The sequence below is a fragment of the Anastrepha obliqua genome, chromosome 4, assembly GCF_027943255.1.
Source record: "Anastrepha obliqua isolate idAnaObli1 chromosome 4, idAnaObli1_1.0, whole genome shotgun sequence".
In the NCBI taxonomy this organism is placed as follows: domain Eukaryota; kingdom Metazoa; phylum Arthropoda; class Insecta; order Diptera; family Tephritidae; genus Anastrepha; species Anastrepha obliqua.
The window spans coordinates 51,553,534-51,572,195 of NC_072895.1; the positions used below are offsets into that span (position 1 = coordinate 51,553,534).

Below are 18,662 nucleotides of genomic sequence, written 5' to 3' on the forward strand. Positions count from 1 at the left end.
TTTCTGCTCCCTCTACACTTCAAGCAACTGCTTTTGCCAACACTTCACACAACTGCATGTAAGAGTAGAATTACCACTACACCCTAATTCATTTTAACGTATTATATTTATCAGTACTTGTTTTGTTACTATTCTCTTTTTTAATCGAAATTCCTAAGCCACCGCGGTCTGTTACAAGCGAGTTGTTGATAAGGCTGTGTTGTGTGATAAAATGGCTGGTATATCTTCAGGAGGCCGGCCTAGCACGGAGTCTATTGAATTCTATTTATGCATATGTGCATACATACATATTTAGAACATATATAAGTTTGAATAGCATAAGCATTGATAACCGTGCTTTTTGGAAATGTGCCAATTCGTAGAAAAAGCGGCAGTTTTCTAGTGTACGCGAGAGAAAGAGAGAGAGAGAGAGAGAGAGAGGGAAAGTGTGTGTGATTCCAGGCAGAATAAGGAAGATGATGAAGAAGAAAAAACATAGCAACAAGTGCGCCTGCAACAGAAGTCAATAAAAAAATTGGAATTTCCGCTTACTCTCACGCCTCGATGCAGTTAAACCGATTCGAGAATGTCACAGAGCGCTTATGAAAATTAACTCGAGTGTATGAGTTTGCTAGCGGCGATGCAGCAACATGTATAGATCGGAAAGAACTTCACGCAGTGAGTACTCAATACACACGCACACACTTACATATATACACAAACAACTAAAAGTCAACGATAATCGTTACACAAACGGTTTGCCTAACACACTTTTTGCTCTTATTTGAAGTGCCCACTTGCAGCGCGTGTTTGCGTGTGTGTGCGCGTTTGTTTACTCCGCTCCACAACTGACCGTTGCTCTTGCTTTTGTTTGGTTGTCTTTGGGAGTAAAACTAGTATCTGCATCAGCGTAATCAGCCGCTCGTTCATGTCACCTACACTAAGTGCACGTGTGTGCGTTGGTTTTCGCTAAGAGGTGCCGATATATGCTGCTACTTTTATTACTTGTATTTGCATAGTCGCTGCTGCCACTCTTAATTGTGTATGTTTATATATGCACTTATGCATGTGTACGAACACAAATATACCCCCGCTCGCCGTTTGTGATACGATCAATTTTATTTATATAAAAGCATTGCCAACACGTTCACTTCAAGCAGTTGACTTTAGAACGCTTCTCATACGAGAACGCGTGAAAATTTCTCGTTTCAATATTTTTCACGCATTAAAACGGCACACATAAATACATACATATGTAAATAAAGACACATCGCGCGCATCTACAAAAATACAAATTCACGCAAGAAAATTTTCTAAAAAGTAAAACGCACGCAAAAACGGGTTCATTTTATTTTTGGAGTAAAAATTAAGATTCAATTAAAAAAGGGTGATTTATGGTTTCATAATTTTATTATAAAATAACCATAAGCGAGTGTGATAACCATCGAGTGCAAGCAATATATTCAAAAGTCAGCAATTGCAAGCAGTCCTTTCAAAGTCAAATTGGTTGTCGATTTACGTCATCAGCGCCTGTTGATTTTTAGCTTTCGGCTTTCCACACGTTTTGCTGCTCAGTCTAACCCAAAAAGCGGAGACAAACGTGCGCGTGTGCTATTGAATTGAATAAAAGTTGAAAGTTTTGTGTGTAAGGAAAAAGAAATACGTTTCACTGTATTGCTTTGTATATACATATCTGTATATAATTATATATCTGTGACACAAAAATAGAACTGCTTCAGTGACATTGCGTATGCAATAATTGCAGCGCAACTACAGCAACAAAAACAAGCAAAAGGATAACAGCAGAAACCACAGCTTCAACAGGAAAAATGGTGAAAAATAGGCGTTTTGAAAAAGGTAAGAAAGAGATGTGAAAGGCAAAGCTGTCTATTTAAATTTTTAAGAAACGGATTAAAAGATTTAGAATTTTTGTTGGCATATTTTTAACGTAAAATGTGAGTTTCCTAAAATATGTATGCAGTTATGTAAATAAATGTGTGAGGCCGATAAAAGTGCGTGAAGAAAAAATGCACAAATATTTAATTGTATATATGTATATATATTTAAAATACATATGAAAACAGATTCTTATCAAAAGAAGATTTCTTGATTAAATTATTTTCCACACAATTGTATATTCGTGTGATAGAAGCGCACCGAGAGCCACTGTTAAATTCAAATAATCTAAAAAATATGTATCGATGGAATTGAAAAAGTTATATTTGAAATAAGTAAAAATTTTAAATTCGCTTAAATGAAAAATTCGTTTTGAATTTGAAAAGAATTTAAAATTTAGTTAAACTTTTTTATTTAAGAAAAAATACTTTTTGACATCTATAAACATTCAAACCTCGGCAGAGTACAGAAAATTCACTTTGAAATAAGTAAAAAAATTTAACTTTAGTAAATTATTTTGGAGTAAAATTTTTTTTATTTTAGTAAAAATTGTTATTTTAATAAAAAATTTTAATTCGCCTAAATGGTGAATATTTGTTGGAATTACGCAAAATTAATTGCATACAAAAAGTGATCTTGAAAATCAGTAAAAATTCCAACTTCTATGGAATAAAAAAAAATCACAAAAATGTTAATATTCCATATTTTTCTCGTATATCTGGTAAATTATATATTTGATATGAAGTATACCATATAATATGATCAGTGTGATAATATAAATAAATTTGCTGTAGAATTAAAATTTTTGTAAGAAAATTCTGTGAATTGCACGATACTTAAATTTTAAACGGAAAGCTTTTCAACTTAATAAAAACTAAAAAAAAAGAATAATATGATCAGATCAAATCTTTTTTGTTTGACTAAATCTACAAAAATTACTATCCGCTTCCATCCATCTTAAATTTTTCAAATTAATTTGAAATTTAGTTCACTCCACAACCATTTCTCTTACTTAATTTTAATTTTTAAGAGAATATTTTACAAAAACTTTGCCATGCAAATAATTTAAATCGAATTGAACTAAACGTTGTAGTACAATTTAGTCCTCAAATGTTTTATTTAGGAGGATTTCTCAGACTTTTCTTAAACAAAGGTCAAATTAACACGTAAAACGGAAATTGGGGAATTGAAATGTTCAAAAAATTTACTAGTGGGATTTCATTATGAATCCTTGTCAATCATATTAATATCGGAAATTGACTCATAAAACTTTTTACATGTAATCTGAAGACTTCTAACTGGAACCAAATATTAAAAAATTTTACCCGTTTTAAAAAAATTTGCTCCCACCAGAATATAACTTTTTCTCTTTTTCTACATATACTAAAGCGGTATCGTGATTTCTCAACAGAATCATATAAACGCTTTTCAATATTTTTATTATTCAAATTCTCTGAGTCAATTTGGAATCATCAAACTTGAAAAAGCTGATAAAGAGCACTGAGTACAAGTAGTTCTAAAAATCTAAATTTGTAATCATGATGTGGCGAAATTTATAAGGAAAATATTAATATGTGTATATAGTAAATAAAATATGATAGACGAAAATGGATGAAATGATATTGATAAAATTTTTTTTTTTTTAATTAGAAACTTTTACTACTATAGTTTGAATGTGTTGAAAAAAACTTGCAAACTCATGTACGAAAAGTAAATATACATTTTTCTATGAAAACAAAAAGTAGTTACTAGGAAACAACATAGCATTTATAATATATACACACACACACACATACTGACACAACACTCTCTGTACAGCAGCGAGAACAATGAAAATAATGTACAAACAAGAAGTGTCTGAGTTGGATGAAAAATTGAACTTTATATACCCGGCGCATGTTTTCAAGGGCCATAAATATATAAATTTCATAATTATAATTACCTTTCAACGCATTGCTTTTTATTGGGCTATTTGCTAAGAAGCAAACGAATGCAATTTGTGCTTGGAATCTAATCATTTCAGAAATTGTTTTTCTTTTTGGGTTACTTTTATACTATATTTAAAAGTAAGCGATGCCACTCATCTTTTTCGAAAGTTCTCTGCAATTTTCCATTACACTGAAATATCTATGTCACACCTATATTCCGATAATTCGCTACTTTTACTCGCAACACTGAAGTATGAACTAAAAAAATGTGGCAATCGTAATAAATCATTCACTGTAAAGATGAATTTTTATAAAGGAACTTTTTAGATACATCAATGTAGGCGGTGTAGTGCACATTTTTCCAAAAATCTATCTTAACGGTTCCTGGTGGTCTAGAGCTCGAAAATTTAGGGTATTTGCATGATTTTTTTTACAATAAAAAATGAAAAACGATATTTAAATTTTTTCGGCTTTTTATTTAACATTTTTTACATAAAAAAATGGAAAAAAAATTTTGTTTTTTTTAAATAAATTTTTTCTTATGAATTTTTTTTTTAATGAAAATGAACAAAAAAAAATGTTTTTAAATTTTAATAATTTTAAAAATAGCGATGAGCTTGACCTTCCCGAAATTGGACCTGGACGGTGTTGCCCATTTTGGCTCTTCTATTTATCTGAAAGCCAAAACACCAAAAAAAATAAAAATCAGTATGACTGTAGCTATGTTCCGTACTAGAATAAAAAAAAAATTTACAAAAATGGGTGGTTTTCAATTTGGCCCTCTAAAAATTGGTTGCTTTTTCAGTTTTTTAATTTTTTTTTATGATTCTAGTACGGGCGATAGCCATTGATATTGTGGAGGACCTACTAATATGTCAGACGTTTCGGTTGAATAGTCTTATTTTTTTGACAACACCTGGTCGAAAAAAGTCGTTTCGAGATAAATGAGTTTAAAGTTTGAGGTACAGGAGCGCGCGGATCACTCTCTACTTAGTTAATGGGCTGTAGAAACTATAATATTGGGATTTTCCACATGAAAATTTCACACTTTATTCTTCAGATACTTAAGATATTATATACTTAAGATTAAGTTATAAGTTATAGCGGCAGGCTAATCACCTACCCTGTCAGAAATCAAATAGATTAACGAAACCAACGTAAGACAAGTCTTGTCGAGGCCCTATGCTCCCGAGAGCAGTGAACAAGGAAAAAAACAAAATACATATAATACTTAAGATACTATACTTTCGAAATATCGAAAAAATAAAAAATCGATTTTCTGAAATTGCTAGACCACCGGATCCCCTTAATCATACATAATTTTCCTTTCACATCATTTCTCATCCCGAATTTTAGCAAATTCTTTTCTTTATTTACTGAGATATCGCTCCTTTAAAATTTTCCAAATTAGCATTACTTGGCAAATGCTTGTGACTAGTGACAGAATTCCTCAATTTTAGCCACTAATTTACTCTGTAACTTCTGAGTAGCAGGCTTGCCAATTTTTATTCGAATTATTCGTTGCAGAGACCGCTAGAGGGATAATAGTAAAATTTTCTGTTTGTTTTCTACGATAGTTTGTTGTTATTGCAATAGCAAAACATATTTTTGAAAATTTCCTAAATACGGCTGAGGTGATAGGGCTTGGCTAAATAATAATTCAGGTTGTATCGTTTTAACCAACACTTGTAGTAAAGAATTCTGCGGAATTGACGTGCAATCAGCACCGGTTAATTTCAAAGCTCTCCTAAAATTTCACTTGGTTAGAACAAAACAATATACTAACTATTTTTGCAGAGTTTAAAAAGGTTTTTTTGTTTGTTTTGTAGTGTGCGGTGGCACGCCCATTTAACAAAATTGTGTAAAATTTTTCAAATTGAGTTTTGTTTTATTCTTTCATATCATTCCTTTTGCCAGTTTTAAGCAAATTATTTTTATAGAACAATAGAACTTCTAGTTCTTCAAATATCGGCTTTTGAATTTTTGAAAATTACCGTTTCATGTGAAAATTTTCTCATTTTCAACACAAAAAGAGACCCAAAGAGACTCGTTAGTGAGAATAACCATTTTTACTCCATTAATTCGTTCCACAGATCACTATGCGCTGTTTAACCTAAATATGTCGCTCTACACTCCATAGAGAGTGACGCGAGACATTCTACATCAATTTCGCACAAAATTATAATACCCTAGCGTAAGTGCACGCTAGTATAAAAAAAAGTTAATGAAAAGTAAAAATATTATATTAAGAATGATTAAAACCATATATTGGCGACAAATCGAACGATTCTTCGTGTGTATGTACATTCTCATATGAGTTTAGTAGTATGAGTATGCACGCTATCTCTCTTGTTTTTGTACATTTGTTTCTGCACTCGTAATTGCTGCCGGAAGCAAAATGAAACATTCGAAGTAGTAGAACAAAACAGAAATGTTTTGTAGAAATTTCACAGCTGTAATAATTAAACCGCGTAACCGAATATAGATATACATACCTATGTTTGCTGGACACAAAAATAGAAATTTTACAAATAATTATTTGTCAACAGTAACAGGTCACAAATGTCACATAGTAAAGTTTATATTTCTGCGAACAATTTGCCATTATTACTTTAAGAAATGCATACTATTTCTATAAAAATTTAGATACTTGAGCCAAGTAAATGCCATCTTTTTTTTTCTTTGAATGATTTTGAAAAATAACGGTGACAGTTCTGTTAATAAAGCAAAACATTTCAAATGGTTTTCAAGCTGCAAAATTTAGTGACTTCGAAAGTGACATCACAGAGAGTGCGAATAAATAAATGAGAAGGTGCTAAAATTTGCGGTCTTACTGGACTAAGAATCATGTGAAGCATTGAGAGCAAATGTCTACTCATACATTACGAGAAAAATCTGAGGCAGTGTAATTTTTCGAAATGTCACTGCTGCTTAGGTATTGTAGAACAACCTCTGCTTAACACGACTACCACTAGTTGCTGGTCGCCATAAGGCTTTACCATAGGTTATCGAATAAATAAACCAACGCGTACGAGTATATGCTGAAATCTTCCAGTATACGCTTGGAGCTCTTTTATGGTAGTAATCCGGTGTAAGGACCGAAATTTCGACGTTTTTCCATGAATCTTTTTTAAAAAGAAAATAAAATGCGATCGTTTTAAAGTTTCTACATGTTTTTATTGGTGGTTTGAAGTATATAAAAAAAATTTTAAGTTAATTTTATATTAATTTGTTTAAAATTTTTGACGTCAAAGTGGAGTCCACACAGCCTTCCAAAGTCATCTGAAATAAAAAATTCAAAGAGACTATTATTCTGTAGGCTTTATTTTAGGCCTCGAACCTAAAATATACATAAAAATAAAAAACAAAAACAAAATGGCGGAGTTGTGAAAAAAAGTTTTCACAATCTATTTTTTCTTCATAAATTGTTTAAACTAAATAGTTTATTATTAAAAAATTAAATGTTTTAAAAGTCCGGAATCTAGATATGTGTGTCTAGAATAACGGGTTAAATTTTTAGCCAAATCGGTGGACTATGAATAAGTTCGTGCGGTTTTTTTCGAAATTTGAAACTTTATTGACGTAAAATGGTTACAAATTTAATATTCAAAGTATTGTCCATCGCTTACTACTACTTTTTCCCATCTTTCTGGCAATTCACGGATTCCCTTTGTGAAAAATTCGGTCGGTTTTGCCGCAATCCACGAATCGATCCATTTTTTGACTTCATCGTAATTACGGAAGTGCTGGTCAGCCAGGCCATGTTGCATCGATCGGAAGAGATAGTAATCGGATGGCGCAAGGTCTGGACTATACGGCGGGTGGGGTAGGACATCCCATTTGAGCGTTTCTAAGTATGTTTTGAACACTTGTGCAACATGTGGCCGAGCATTGTCATGTTGCAAAATAACTTTGTCGTGTCTATCGGCGTATTGCGGCCGTTTTTCTCGCAGTGCTCGGCTCAAACGCATCAATTGTCGTCGGTAGACATCCCCCGTAATCGTTTCATTCGGTTTCAGTAGCTCATAATACACAACACCCAGCTGGTCCCACCAGATACACAGCATAACCTTCAGGCCATGAATATTCTGCGCCGACGTCGATGTTGAAGCATGGCCAGGGTATCCATACGTTGCCCGACGTTTTGGATTGTCGTAATGGACCCACTTTTCATCGCCAGTCACAATTCGATGCAAAAAACCCTTTCTTTTGTGCCGTTGAAGCAGTTGTTTGCATGCCATAAAACGGCGTTCAACGTCTCTTGGCTTCAATTCATACGGCACCCAATGGCCTACCTTTCGGATCATTCCCATGGCTTTTAAACGTTTGGAAATGGTTGATTGATCAACTCCCAAAGTTTTTGCAACCTCTTCTTGCGTTTGAGCCGGATCTTGATCGAGCAATTCCTCCAATTCGGTATCCATGAACTTTGGCGGCGCACCCTCCCGTTCTTCGTCTTCCAAGCCAAAATCACCACTTTTAAAGCGTGCAAACCACTTCTGGCACGTTCGCTCAGCTAGAGCATGCTCACCATAAACTTCCACCAAGATACGATGACTTTCGGCTGCTTTTTTCTTCATATTAAAGAATTCCCCGCAAAAACACATTATTTGGCACGAAATTCGACATTTTCAAGTGTGGTAAAAATATTGTTGTTTACGCTTCAAATAAAAAACTTATACTGACGTTTGTGCCTTACGACAGTAGCTCTCCAATGAATGTTTGGAAATGTGGATCGATGGAATAATAATCAAGTTACGCCATCTGTTGTAAAACCGCACGAACTTATTCATAGTCCTATTAGTTTTAAGTCAGAGATTCCCCGAAATTTCGAAAACATGGTTTTTAAAAAAACTCGTTTAAAATCTTATATTTTTTCTATGTAAGTCGAATTCGCTTTCATACACACTACGGCGCGCTCTCTTATTTTAGCTATAACTTTAAAAATTAATAAAATTTCTGTCTGAAATTTTTATAGTATATTTTTAAGATGTTTTTCTTCCGAAAAATGTAAAAAACAGAAATTCGATTTTTTCAACCCGTCACACTGGGCTACTACCTTATATGGAAAAAAACATGAATTCAAATTTTTACTTGGTACTAAAATTTAATTGGCCATAAATCCATAGCCGAATGGGTTGGTGCGTGACTGCCATTAAAAATCAAGAGAGTGCATAGGTGCGAATCTCGGTGAAACACCAAAATTAAGAAAAAGTTTTTTCTAATAAATAGCGGTCGGCCCTCGGCAGGCAATGGCAAACCTCCGAGTGAATTTCTGCCATGAAAAAGCTCCTCATAAAAAATATCTGCCATTCGAATTTTGCTTGAAAGTGTAGGTCCCTCGATTTGTGGAACAACATCAAAACGCACACCACAAATAGGAGGAGGAGCTCGGCCAAATACCCAAAATGGTGTACGCGTCTATTATATTGTATACACAGAAGTTTTCTAGAAATTCTGATAAAAGAAGTTGAAAATTTTGATGAGAATTTTTTTTTTTACATTTGCTAAATTGTTTATAAAGTTTGAAACTTTGATTAATAAACTGTTTGTTATAAAATAAACTACACTTGTACAAAAAATTCAGGAAAAAATAATTGCGAATATGGTGAAAAGTTTAAGATTCAGATAAGAAGCGCAAGCGTCAAGCGTAGAACCTATGAAGGCTATGGTTAGAATTTTTGAACCTTTGCCTTTTTTTATATAATAAAATAAAAAAGAATTCGGTTATACTTTTCTGCTTTGTAAAATAGCAACTCGATAGTTTTCTACTCATTTTCTTTGTTGATATTTCTGCAATTCTAGTAGAATATTACTTGAAAATAAATCTTAGCACAAGCTGATTGCCTATAGTTCTGTGAAAGCTTCCTTCCGTCAATTTGGTATATTTATATAAATACCATATCACAATATTGAAAAACGTTTATCTAGCACTGTCAAGTACTGGAGTGTATTTAATGCATTCGCCTATTCTTCGCATTCTGAGTAACAGAGGTTAAAAGAACACACGGATTTTTTGTTTAACTCTTGCGCGGCAAACAATTGAATAACTTCCCTATTTTTTCTAGACATCAATATATAGTACGTTTGTGCACTTTCCCCTATACTCACTACTCCTAACTACCGAGTACTTGTATGAAATAACATTACATCGGTACTTCAGCTTACATATACTTACGTACATGTACTACTCGTGCGCATTTTTAACAAACGATGAGTGTACTCGTATGTATGTATGTATGTCTGCTCATAAGAGTATTTAGTGAGAGTGACTAAAAATGTTGAAAGTTATCTCTAATTAGCTAAGCTAAGTAAATTTAGCAAATAAAATATAATACATACATATACATATGACATACTTAATTACAACACAACAAAAACTGCTGTCAATAAGCTTCCTTATTTAGTAAAAGTGATCGAAGTGCAATGGCGTATATAAAAATGTATTAAGTGGGATAATGTTTCTAATTTAAAGAGTACTTTAAAGTATAGGTTTGTTTCGGCTTTTTAGGTGAGAAATGAGAGAGATTTGAAATACGATTGGAATCGAAAAAAATATACTCAAAAATTTTGTTTGTGGAAGTGTTCAGCTACTCTATGGAATTATTTTGGATTTATTTAATATAAGATGAGCCGTAAGCCCTGGCTGCTAGTGTCCCTTTTTTTTAAATAATAATTTGTTGTTATTTTCCATATATTAAATAAAAACAAAATATTTAATATAAGATAAACATTAAGTCTTAAGTAATGAGATCCAGCAAACCGGAGACACCATTTTACATATGTTTTTATTTTTTTTGAAGCTGTGAGAAATGAAGAATTGCGTGTCATGTTTTTTTTTTGTTTTTTTTTTTGTAATTTAGTATATTCTTACTCTTAGCAAATTTTTCATTGTTTGAGTTTTATAAATTAGTTTTAGAATAAAAAATCTATTGATAATGAACTACTTTATGTCTATTAAAAGAAATCGGAAGCTCAAATTTTCCAACGTATTTTGTCTGGAAGAATAGGCATGACACTGTCAGCAAAAACAAAAACTTGTGAAAGATCAATGATATTTTGTAGACACTGCCCATTAGGTATCCATGCGGTAAGCCTTGAGATTACTTCAAGTCCTTTCTGCAGAAACTATCTGAAGGACGAGGTGGAAGCACCACAACACCTTCTGCTCAGCTATCCTGCTCTCGTCGGGCAAGGATTTAGACATCTGGGCTCTCACTTTTTCGCTACTGCTACGGATGTTGCGGGCATTAAGCATTACGCAGCTGATGAAATTCATCAGTTGCTTGAAGCAACTAATACGAACGTAAATAGACACCATTGGTCGTCATCCCCTCCTTCAAGCCCCTTCTTCGTTTTTCCCACATATCTGGTTCCTCTTCTCCTCCTTTCCCCCCTGAATTTCTTATCCATCGCTGTATTTCGCTGCTCATTTTACTTTCTGTAATTAGGTTGCAAAGTCGTGTGTTCTTAGCACCCGTAAGGACGCTCTACTCAAAGAGTCCCAGACTCTCACTCTCATAATTTCTACAACACATTCACATGCAGTTCGCGTTATTTTATTTGATTCCAGCACTAGTTAAATATTTTACGTAACTCAATTTTATTTAGTGTGCAATATTTATTGAAAAACAAAGTACACATGTGTTTAAGTCCACTTATAATATATTTGGAATGCAAATAAGCTGTTCAAAGCTATTGTACACTAATATTTTATAATTAGCTTGCATCGCTTTACACCCCGCAGTGCATTTCAGACGTATTTGATTTAAATATTCTCACTAAATATGAATATATATGTATGTTGGTATATGTGCATACAGCCATGTTCGAAATAATGGCACTTTTGTACATCGAAAAAATTAAAGTTGAGGCTACCACTCTAATTACAATTCTACAATTAAAAAAGTAGAAGTCACAGAAAAGTATCACTACCACAGCTGAGGTATGTGAAACCAGAATCAAATGAGTGCCATATGATCTGTAGCCTCGTGGCGTCGGAAGATGATTTAGCCTATCAGAAATTCAAGTTAAAATATTGTATTTTCACTGAGTGGTTCTTTCAAAAGTACGGTTCACTTCCACAAAAGGCGTAAATAAAAACACCAGGTAAAAGAAGTTGGAAAAAGTTGATTCCTAACCACGAAAAAAATTAAAAAAATTTTGCCAGGTAAACGTTTTTCATGTGGCATCATTCTAGAACCCGGCGGCGTTTGTATTTAATAATAATATATTTTTGATTAAGAAAAATGTCACAGTTGTGTATGAAAGCTGTACAAAATTAATATACATATGTATGTACACATGCTTGAGTGTGAGTAATACTAATATAACGAATGTGAATGACTGTACTTTTTTCCATTGATAAAAATTCAAATTTTGTTCATCTCCCACATACGTTTCCAATAATTGAAATGCAAATTGTACACGACAATTATGCATAATTAGCATCATATTTCTGCACCTAATTACTTATTGCATTGTACATTTACCGGCCCAAACGGTTATTTTATACGTGCACTTGCGTTGCCTTCTAAGTACATATACATACCTATTATCCTTCTAATGTTCATTTTTCAAATTATTTGCTCATTTTTGCTCAATGACTTTTAAATGCGTCCCCTCAATCACTTTCTCTCTACTTGCACAAATGATGCAGCAACAACAGTCAACGACTCATTTAGCGGCTGCACATAATCACACATGCGTACACATATTTGCTCATATGATTGTGTGTGGGCAGCTGCTCAAAGTCCAATAAAACTTGTGTACGCGACTATTTGACAATTCGCCTTATCGCCTTGTCGGTTTTTGCTTGGGTTTTTCGGCTATTACTCTCCTACTCTCCCACTCTTCTGCTCTTGTGCTCTCCTGCTGCTTTGTCAATCGATTGTTGTTTACTCGCTGGTACTAGCCGATCACAATAATCAACTAGGCAATATCATTCTATGGCGCCAGCACGTGCACATATCATGTGCTTATGAGTGTATTTATGTGTGTGTGCATGGTTTCAGTAAAAGTCCAGCACCCATAACATATGTTTTTCGGCCTTCTATAAGCACATTCACATTTATACATACATATGGAAGAGTGTAAATACAAAAGTGGATTAGTATAAGAGCAGCATAAATGTGCATACATTTATTTTATCATTGAATTCGTTTTGATTCTTTTCCAAATGCAAATGATCCAATCAAGCCGACAAATGCTAGGTATTATTTTGGAAGTATTCTTTTGCGTTTGACAAATCCCAACGATTTATGAATAGTTAGTATTCCGGGAAGACACCACAATGGCTGAAAATGTTATTCATTGATGAGCAGTGCAGCGTAAATTTTTGATTAAGACAGTTAAGTGCACCACAATGTCAAAAGGCCTCTTTTTTCGCCAAGACCTAGCAAGTGGTGAATAGATGAAGCAAATGAACATTTGTCGGCAACGCGGGGAGAGAGCTGCCTTAAATTATATGTGCTGGTAAGGCAGTGCGGTCTAAAGAGCTATAGCCATACTCGCTAGCGGCGAATCTTACTGGATAACTTTGTTGTTTCTTTCGCTTGCAAATTTTACGGCAAGTTAATCGAGCATAGAGAGCCGAGCGGGGAAATGTCGAATAGAAGAGTCCTAAAAGTACTGAACAGAGTTTTTATCTACATGCAGTTGTACATACATATATATGTATGTACATATGTGCACACGTTGTATGCATAAACTTATTTTATATCGGCAATTAGAAAGCAGTACTTGTTTTAAATGCATTTACACCTTAACGGAGAAAGCCTTTGAGCGTTAACACTTCTAAAGGATATTAGAAATCTCTATATTTTCTTGGCTTAAACCATAAATGAAATTTAAAATAAATATATACATTTATGTATAAAAACTGAAATTTTGTCTAAATATTTGTAATTTTGCTGTACCATCTAGGAGCAGCTCAGAAGTGCTTGTAGAACTTTAAAACCGCCGTTCTTGGCAGCACTTTTTCACACTGGTCGTACAAATTACTTTATGGTTTGGAGCAGATCGATTTCAATAACACAGTTAGTTAAAAAAAAAACCAATTTGGTCGCATAATAAGGAAAAAAACGTTGATGCTTTAATGTGTATTAAGGGGGGCTTTGTGGGTTCAAAATATTGATTTTTTTGGCTTATTAATTTCTACAACATTTCAAAAATATTATCCTAAATTTTCAAGTCTATCCGAATAATCGTTTCGGAGATACAGCCTTTGGAATGTGTGCGCTTCAAGCCACTTTTATTGTTACTCAAAACTTTAAACGCGTTTTTTGTCGGAACCGTGTTTTCAAAGTCGGTTGTCAAATGTTCTCGAAAACTACTCAACCGATCTTGATGAAATTTTACACAGATGTTCGAGATATAATTTACTCGTGCTTGGATGAAGGATCAATTACAACTATTTAAAAAAAAAAAATGTCAAGGAAATTTGACCGAAATTTTAATTTTTTTGGAAAAATGTCTGCCAAAATTCCAATTTTTACTTTCTTTTCTTCCCTTCGTTCAAGCACGAGCTTATAGTCTTAACTAAAACACTTATTTTTGTTTTTTTACTTTTGATGATCCTGTCAGGAGTTATGATGACAAAGCGGATGCACCTTTTTTTCGAGGGGCCACCGGAAATGACGTCACAATGGAGGAGTTTTGATATATATATTTTTTTTGAAAATTTCAGAAATTATTCTTGAGATATGTATCTAAAAGGCAGAAAAGGTTTGAATTAATTAAATAATTTTTTACATAGAAAAACAGAAATATTGAAAATAGACCTTTTTTACTCGACGAAACCCATGTAACCCCTTAAAAACCCCCTCTGAAAGTAAATCCTAGTTAGAGCCCATAATAAAAAAAATTCTTGGAAGTTAGTTATTTTTTTACCAGTAGAGGCTTGCTACTCTTAAAGAGCATTGCTGTCTGTTTTGAAGCCTGCAATTGAGTTTTTTAATTTTTTTTTTGGTTTTTTTTATTGTTTTTTTTTTAGATTTTTTTTCCTTTTTAGAGGTAACACAAAGCATTGAAAGCCAAAGTGTGGCACTCACGTTTCGACTCACAAACCACCTCAGCTCTGTTTACCTTTTTCCCTGGAACTACCGTTAGATATTGCTTGGCGGTGGGTATCAGAAATATTTGAATTCTCCTACATAGTCCAAGGCAAAGCAATCTCAAAGTGGATGCCTGATAGTTTCTGATTCTTTCTCGGTACACAGCTACTAATACAAAAGTAATTGCGGGCGAACGCTCGTCAATCGGCGCGTCTTCCGGTAGGTTTCTGGCTTTTTCTGGCAGTGGATAATTCTCATTCATTCTTGTATATTTAATGTGAGTAACTCTTGCTATTTCTTCGAGTTTCACTTTGGCTACATGGGTTGGTAGTCTCTAAACACGTATCCCGATTTTTTAACAATAATTGCTTTTGAGGAGCTTAAAAACGAAAGCGTCGTGTGTAACCACTTTAAGGTCATTGAAAGTGGTAAGTGATAAATTCTAAGAAAGGCTACTTCTTTGTCTGTACTTGTCTGCTTTTTATTCAAATTATTTCCTCGTGCCAATTTTCGTTTACCTGCGTCGTCTCATCTACAAGAAAAAACCCGAAAGCAATCAAATTTTTGGTATTTACTTTGGCATACGAAGAAATTTTTCGATTTTAGATGAGTTCAGTGATTCCAATTTCTTCTTCTGGGTAAGTTCATACAATGGACTCGGTGATAGGGCTTCTATCGAATTCTTTCAAAAGTCGACAAGTCGTTTGTCACTTGAGGCAACCCGTAATCAAAAATTTGTATGCATACATGCACACATACAAATAATATAAATGTATATGTATATATATACACATATGTATGTAAATAAAAAGCATATGTTGAATACAAAACCACAAAAACACACATACATACACACGTGCATATATAAATATATGGATTGTTATTTACTTACTGCTTATATTTAATTGCATTTAAATACGAATACTTTTACATACATACATTCGTAAGTATTTATAAGCACTGATTAGTATTTTATTTCTAACACATACACACACGCACGAATGTACACACACATTTGTGAGAGAGATCTCAGGCTGTGAAGTGTGCGAAAAACAGCAAATAAGTTATAATTTTGCAAAATTTGCATTACAAGTGGCAGCGAAATAAATTTATTATGTGAACTTATTTGTTCCAAAAATATAAAACGATTGTGAAAAGGCAATTGCCTTTGATGACAATGAGTTTATGTACTTATTTATGTGGGATAAATTTTTATTTTTGTATTATTTGATGCTGAAAAGATTTTTTTTAATATTTTATACATTTATACATGCACTTTCATATGTACATAAATATATTTCTGGTGTAAAAAATTATTTAATTTAAAGGTAATAAATTATTCAAAAAACTGAGTATTGTACTGGTACTTTAAGGGGGTCTTCTACCGTCACGGTTTGAAAAAATCGATTTTTTTTTTTTTAGATTTTTTAAAAGCTACTAATGTTAAGAGTATGCTATAAAGAGGGTTTTATGAAAAACATGTTCCTTCATGAGCATTTCGGGGAGAATACATGCATGCGCGTGGCATTTTCGAGCGTTTCTTTATCTTTAAACGCCTTTTCCCGAAAGTTGACTTTTTTCAACTTTCTGGTCACACATCTACTATAAATATTTGTCGAATTCATTCCATCTTTTTTCCAGTTATTCAGTGAACATCTCGCTATGTTTTCCCAGACCACTTTTTTCAATTTTTGATTAGTTTAATTTTGCGGGCCTCTAAAGTGTAAAAAAAAGAGGAAATTTTCAAACTTTTTTTTTAAAATCACGCATTTTTTACAAATTTCAAAATATTTAAAATCGCCACTGGGAAAACATAGCCAACGCTACACTTTATGATAAAAAAAAATTTTTTTTTGATTTCAGATAAGTAAAATGGTCGATCGCGTGCCACAAAGTCGCCTAGGACATTTTTACAAGGGCAACCTCGAGGACGGTTCAAGGACACAGGGCCAAAGAATTCGATTTGAAAAATATATTTTTAAATAGTGCAAACTTGTGCAAATTAAATAAAAAAAATCTGATTTCATTATCTCAAGTGTTTGCTTTGTAATTAATTCCCAAAAATAGGCCCGAGATTAAGGCGCGACGGTAGAAGACCCCCTTAAATGAAATTCTTAAAATAAAACTAAATTGCTTATCAGGATCGGAGGCAAGAAGAGAATAATGCAACTAGTTTGTGAATAACTTTTTTTATATGCATTAGAAAAATCTGATCTCTGCTTTGGAGTTCTTGTCTCGAAATGCGCCATGTGAGTTTTATTGAGCTTTTTCTAGCGCGAAATTCCATTCGACCAAAAATTCAGGGTATTACTATATTTCAAGTCATTTTTGGTAAGGTTTTGCAGACATCTGTTGTTAAGACCTATGCATTTTCAAGCTGAATTGTCGCACAATAATATTTTATTACTTCAGGTTTGAAAGTTTAAGCTTGTGACTGCTCCTAAAAATACTGTTACGCCACAATATTTGATCTATGGTTGATCCACTAGATCACACATAGGCCAGAAATTGATCCATAGTGATACCAAGTCCTAGTATGGAAAGTTCATTTAATATTTTTTCTTTAATACAGAATTTGGATATTTTATGTAAGTAAGCTGCTCATTTTTTGATCTGCCATGAAATGATTCAGAACCCGAGCAGTTATAATAGGTCTATGAATAAGTTCGTGCGGTTTTTTTCGAAATTTGAATTTCGGATCATTCCCATGGCTTTTAAACGTTTGGAAATGGTTGATTGATCAACTCCCAAAGTTTTTGCAACCTCTTCTTGCGTTTGAGCCGGATCTTGATCGAGCAATTCCTCCAATTCGGTATCCATGAACTTTGGCGGCGCGGCCAAAATCACCACTTTTAAAGCGTGCAAACCACTTCTGGCACGTTCGCTCAGCTAGAGCATGCTCACCATAACACACATTATTTGGCACGAAATTCGACATTTTCAAGTGTGGTAAAAATATTATTGTTTACGCTTCAAATAAAAAACTTATACTGACGTTTGTGCCTTACGACAGTAGCTCTCCAATGAATGTTTGGAAATGTGGATCGATGGAATAATAATCAAGTTACGCCATCTGTTGTATTATATACCAGTAACTATCTCAGGAATAGATATAATTTCATTCAACTCCGGTTGGAGCGTAGGGTCAGCTGATTCCAGTATACAGTTTACAGGTTTTGATTGAAAAGTAGTGAGCCTTATCTTTTTAAGCAGTTTTATTAAACCGATTGGCTTATACAACTAATATTCTTCAAAATAGGACCCTTGAGCGTCAATACACCGCTGGTAGCGGTCCTTCCACTGCAGGAAATATTTTTTAAACTCATCCGCCGGAATCGCGTTCAATTCGGCTGTCACAGTTTTTCGGATCGCCTCGATGGAGTCGAAACGCCTCCCCTTCAGCTTTCTTTTCAGGCGCAGGAACAAGAAGAAGTCCGGAAGGGACAGGTCTGGGCTGTAGGGAGGGTGGGGAAGCACCGGAACCCCCATTTTGGCCAATGCAGAGGTGCAGAAGAAGGCGGTGTGCGCCGGCGCATTGTCGTGATGATGGACGATGCCTCGAGAGTCGAAAAAGATGATCAGGATGGTTTTGACCTTAGATTTTGACATGCGCGCCTTCTTGGGTCGTGGTGACTTGTGCCACCGTTTTCCCTGGGCACTGGACAGAGATTGGTCCCCGTAAACCTCCTTGAGTAGTCCAATGGTTTCGGTATTCGTTTTGTTTAGCTTTACGCAAAATTTGATCGAGTAACGTTGCTCCAACGATCGCTGCATTTTCGCCACTGCAAAATCCTAACACACTTTT

The 18,662-nt window shown here is 34.0% G+C and overlaps 1 protein-coding gene across 1 annotated transcript in view; it reads left to right on the forward strand.

Moving 5' to 3' along the window:
- Positions 1–1,149: 1,149 nt before the first annotated feature.
- LOC129244893 (putative inorganic phosphate cotransporter) overlaps positions 1,150–18,662 on the forward strand; it is a 49,404-nt gene continuing 31,891 nt past the window's right edge. Inside the window, exon 1 of the mRNA XM_054882791.1 lies at positions 1,150–1,836. Coding sequence (XP_054738766.1) covers positions 1,809–1,836 — 28 coding nt within the window. The 5' untranslated portion in view covers positions 1,150–1,808. The remainder of the gene's footprint in view (positions 1,837–18,662) is intronic.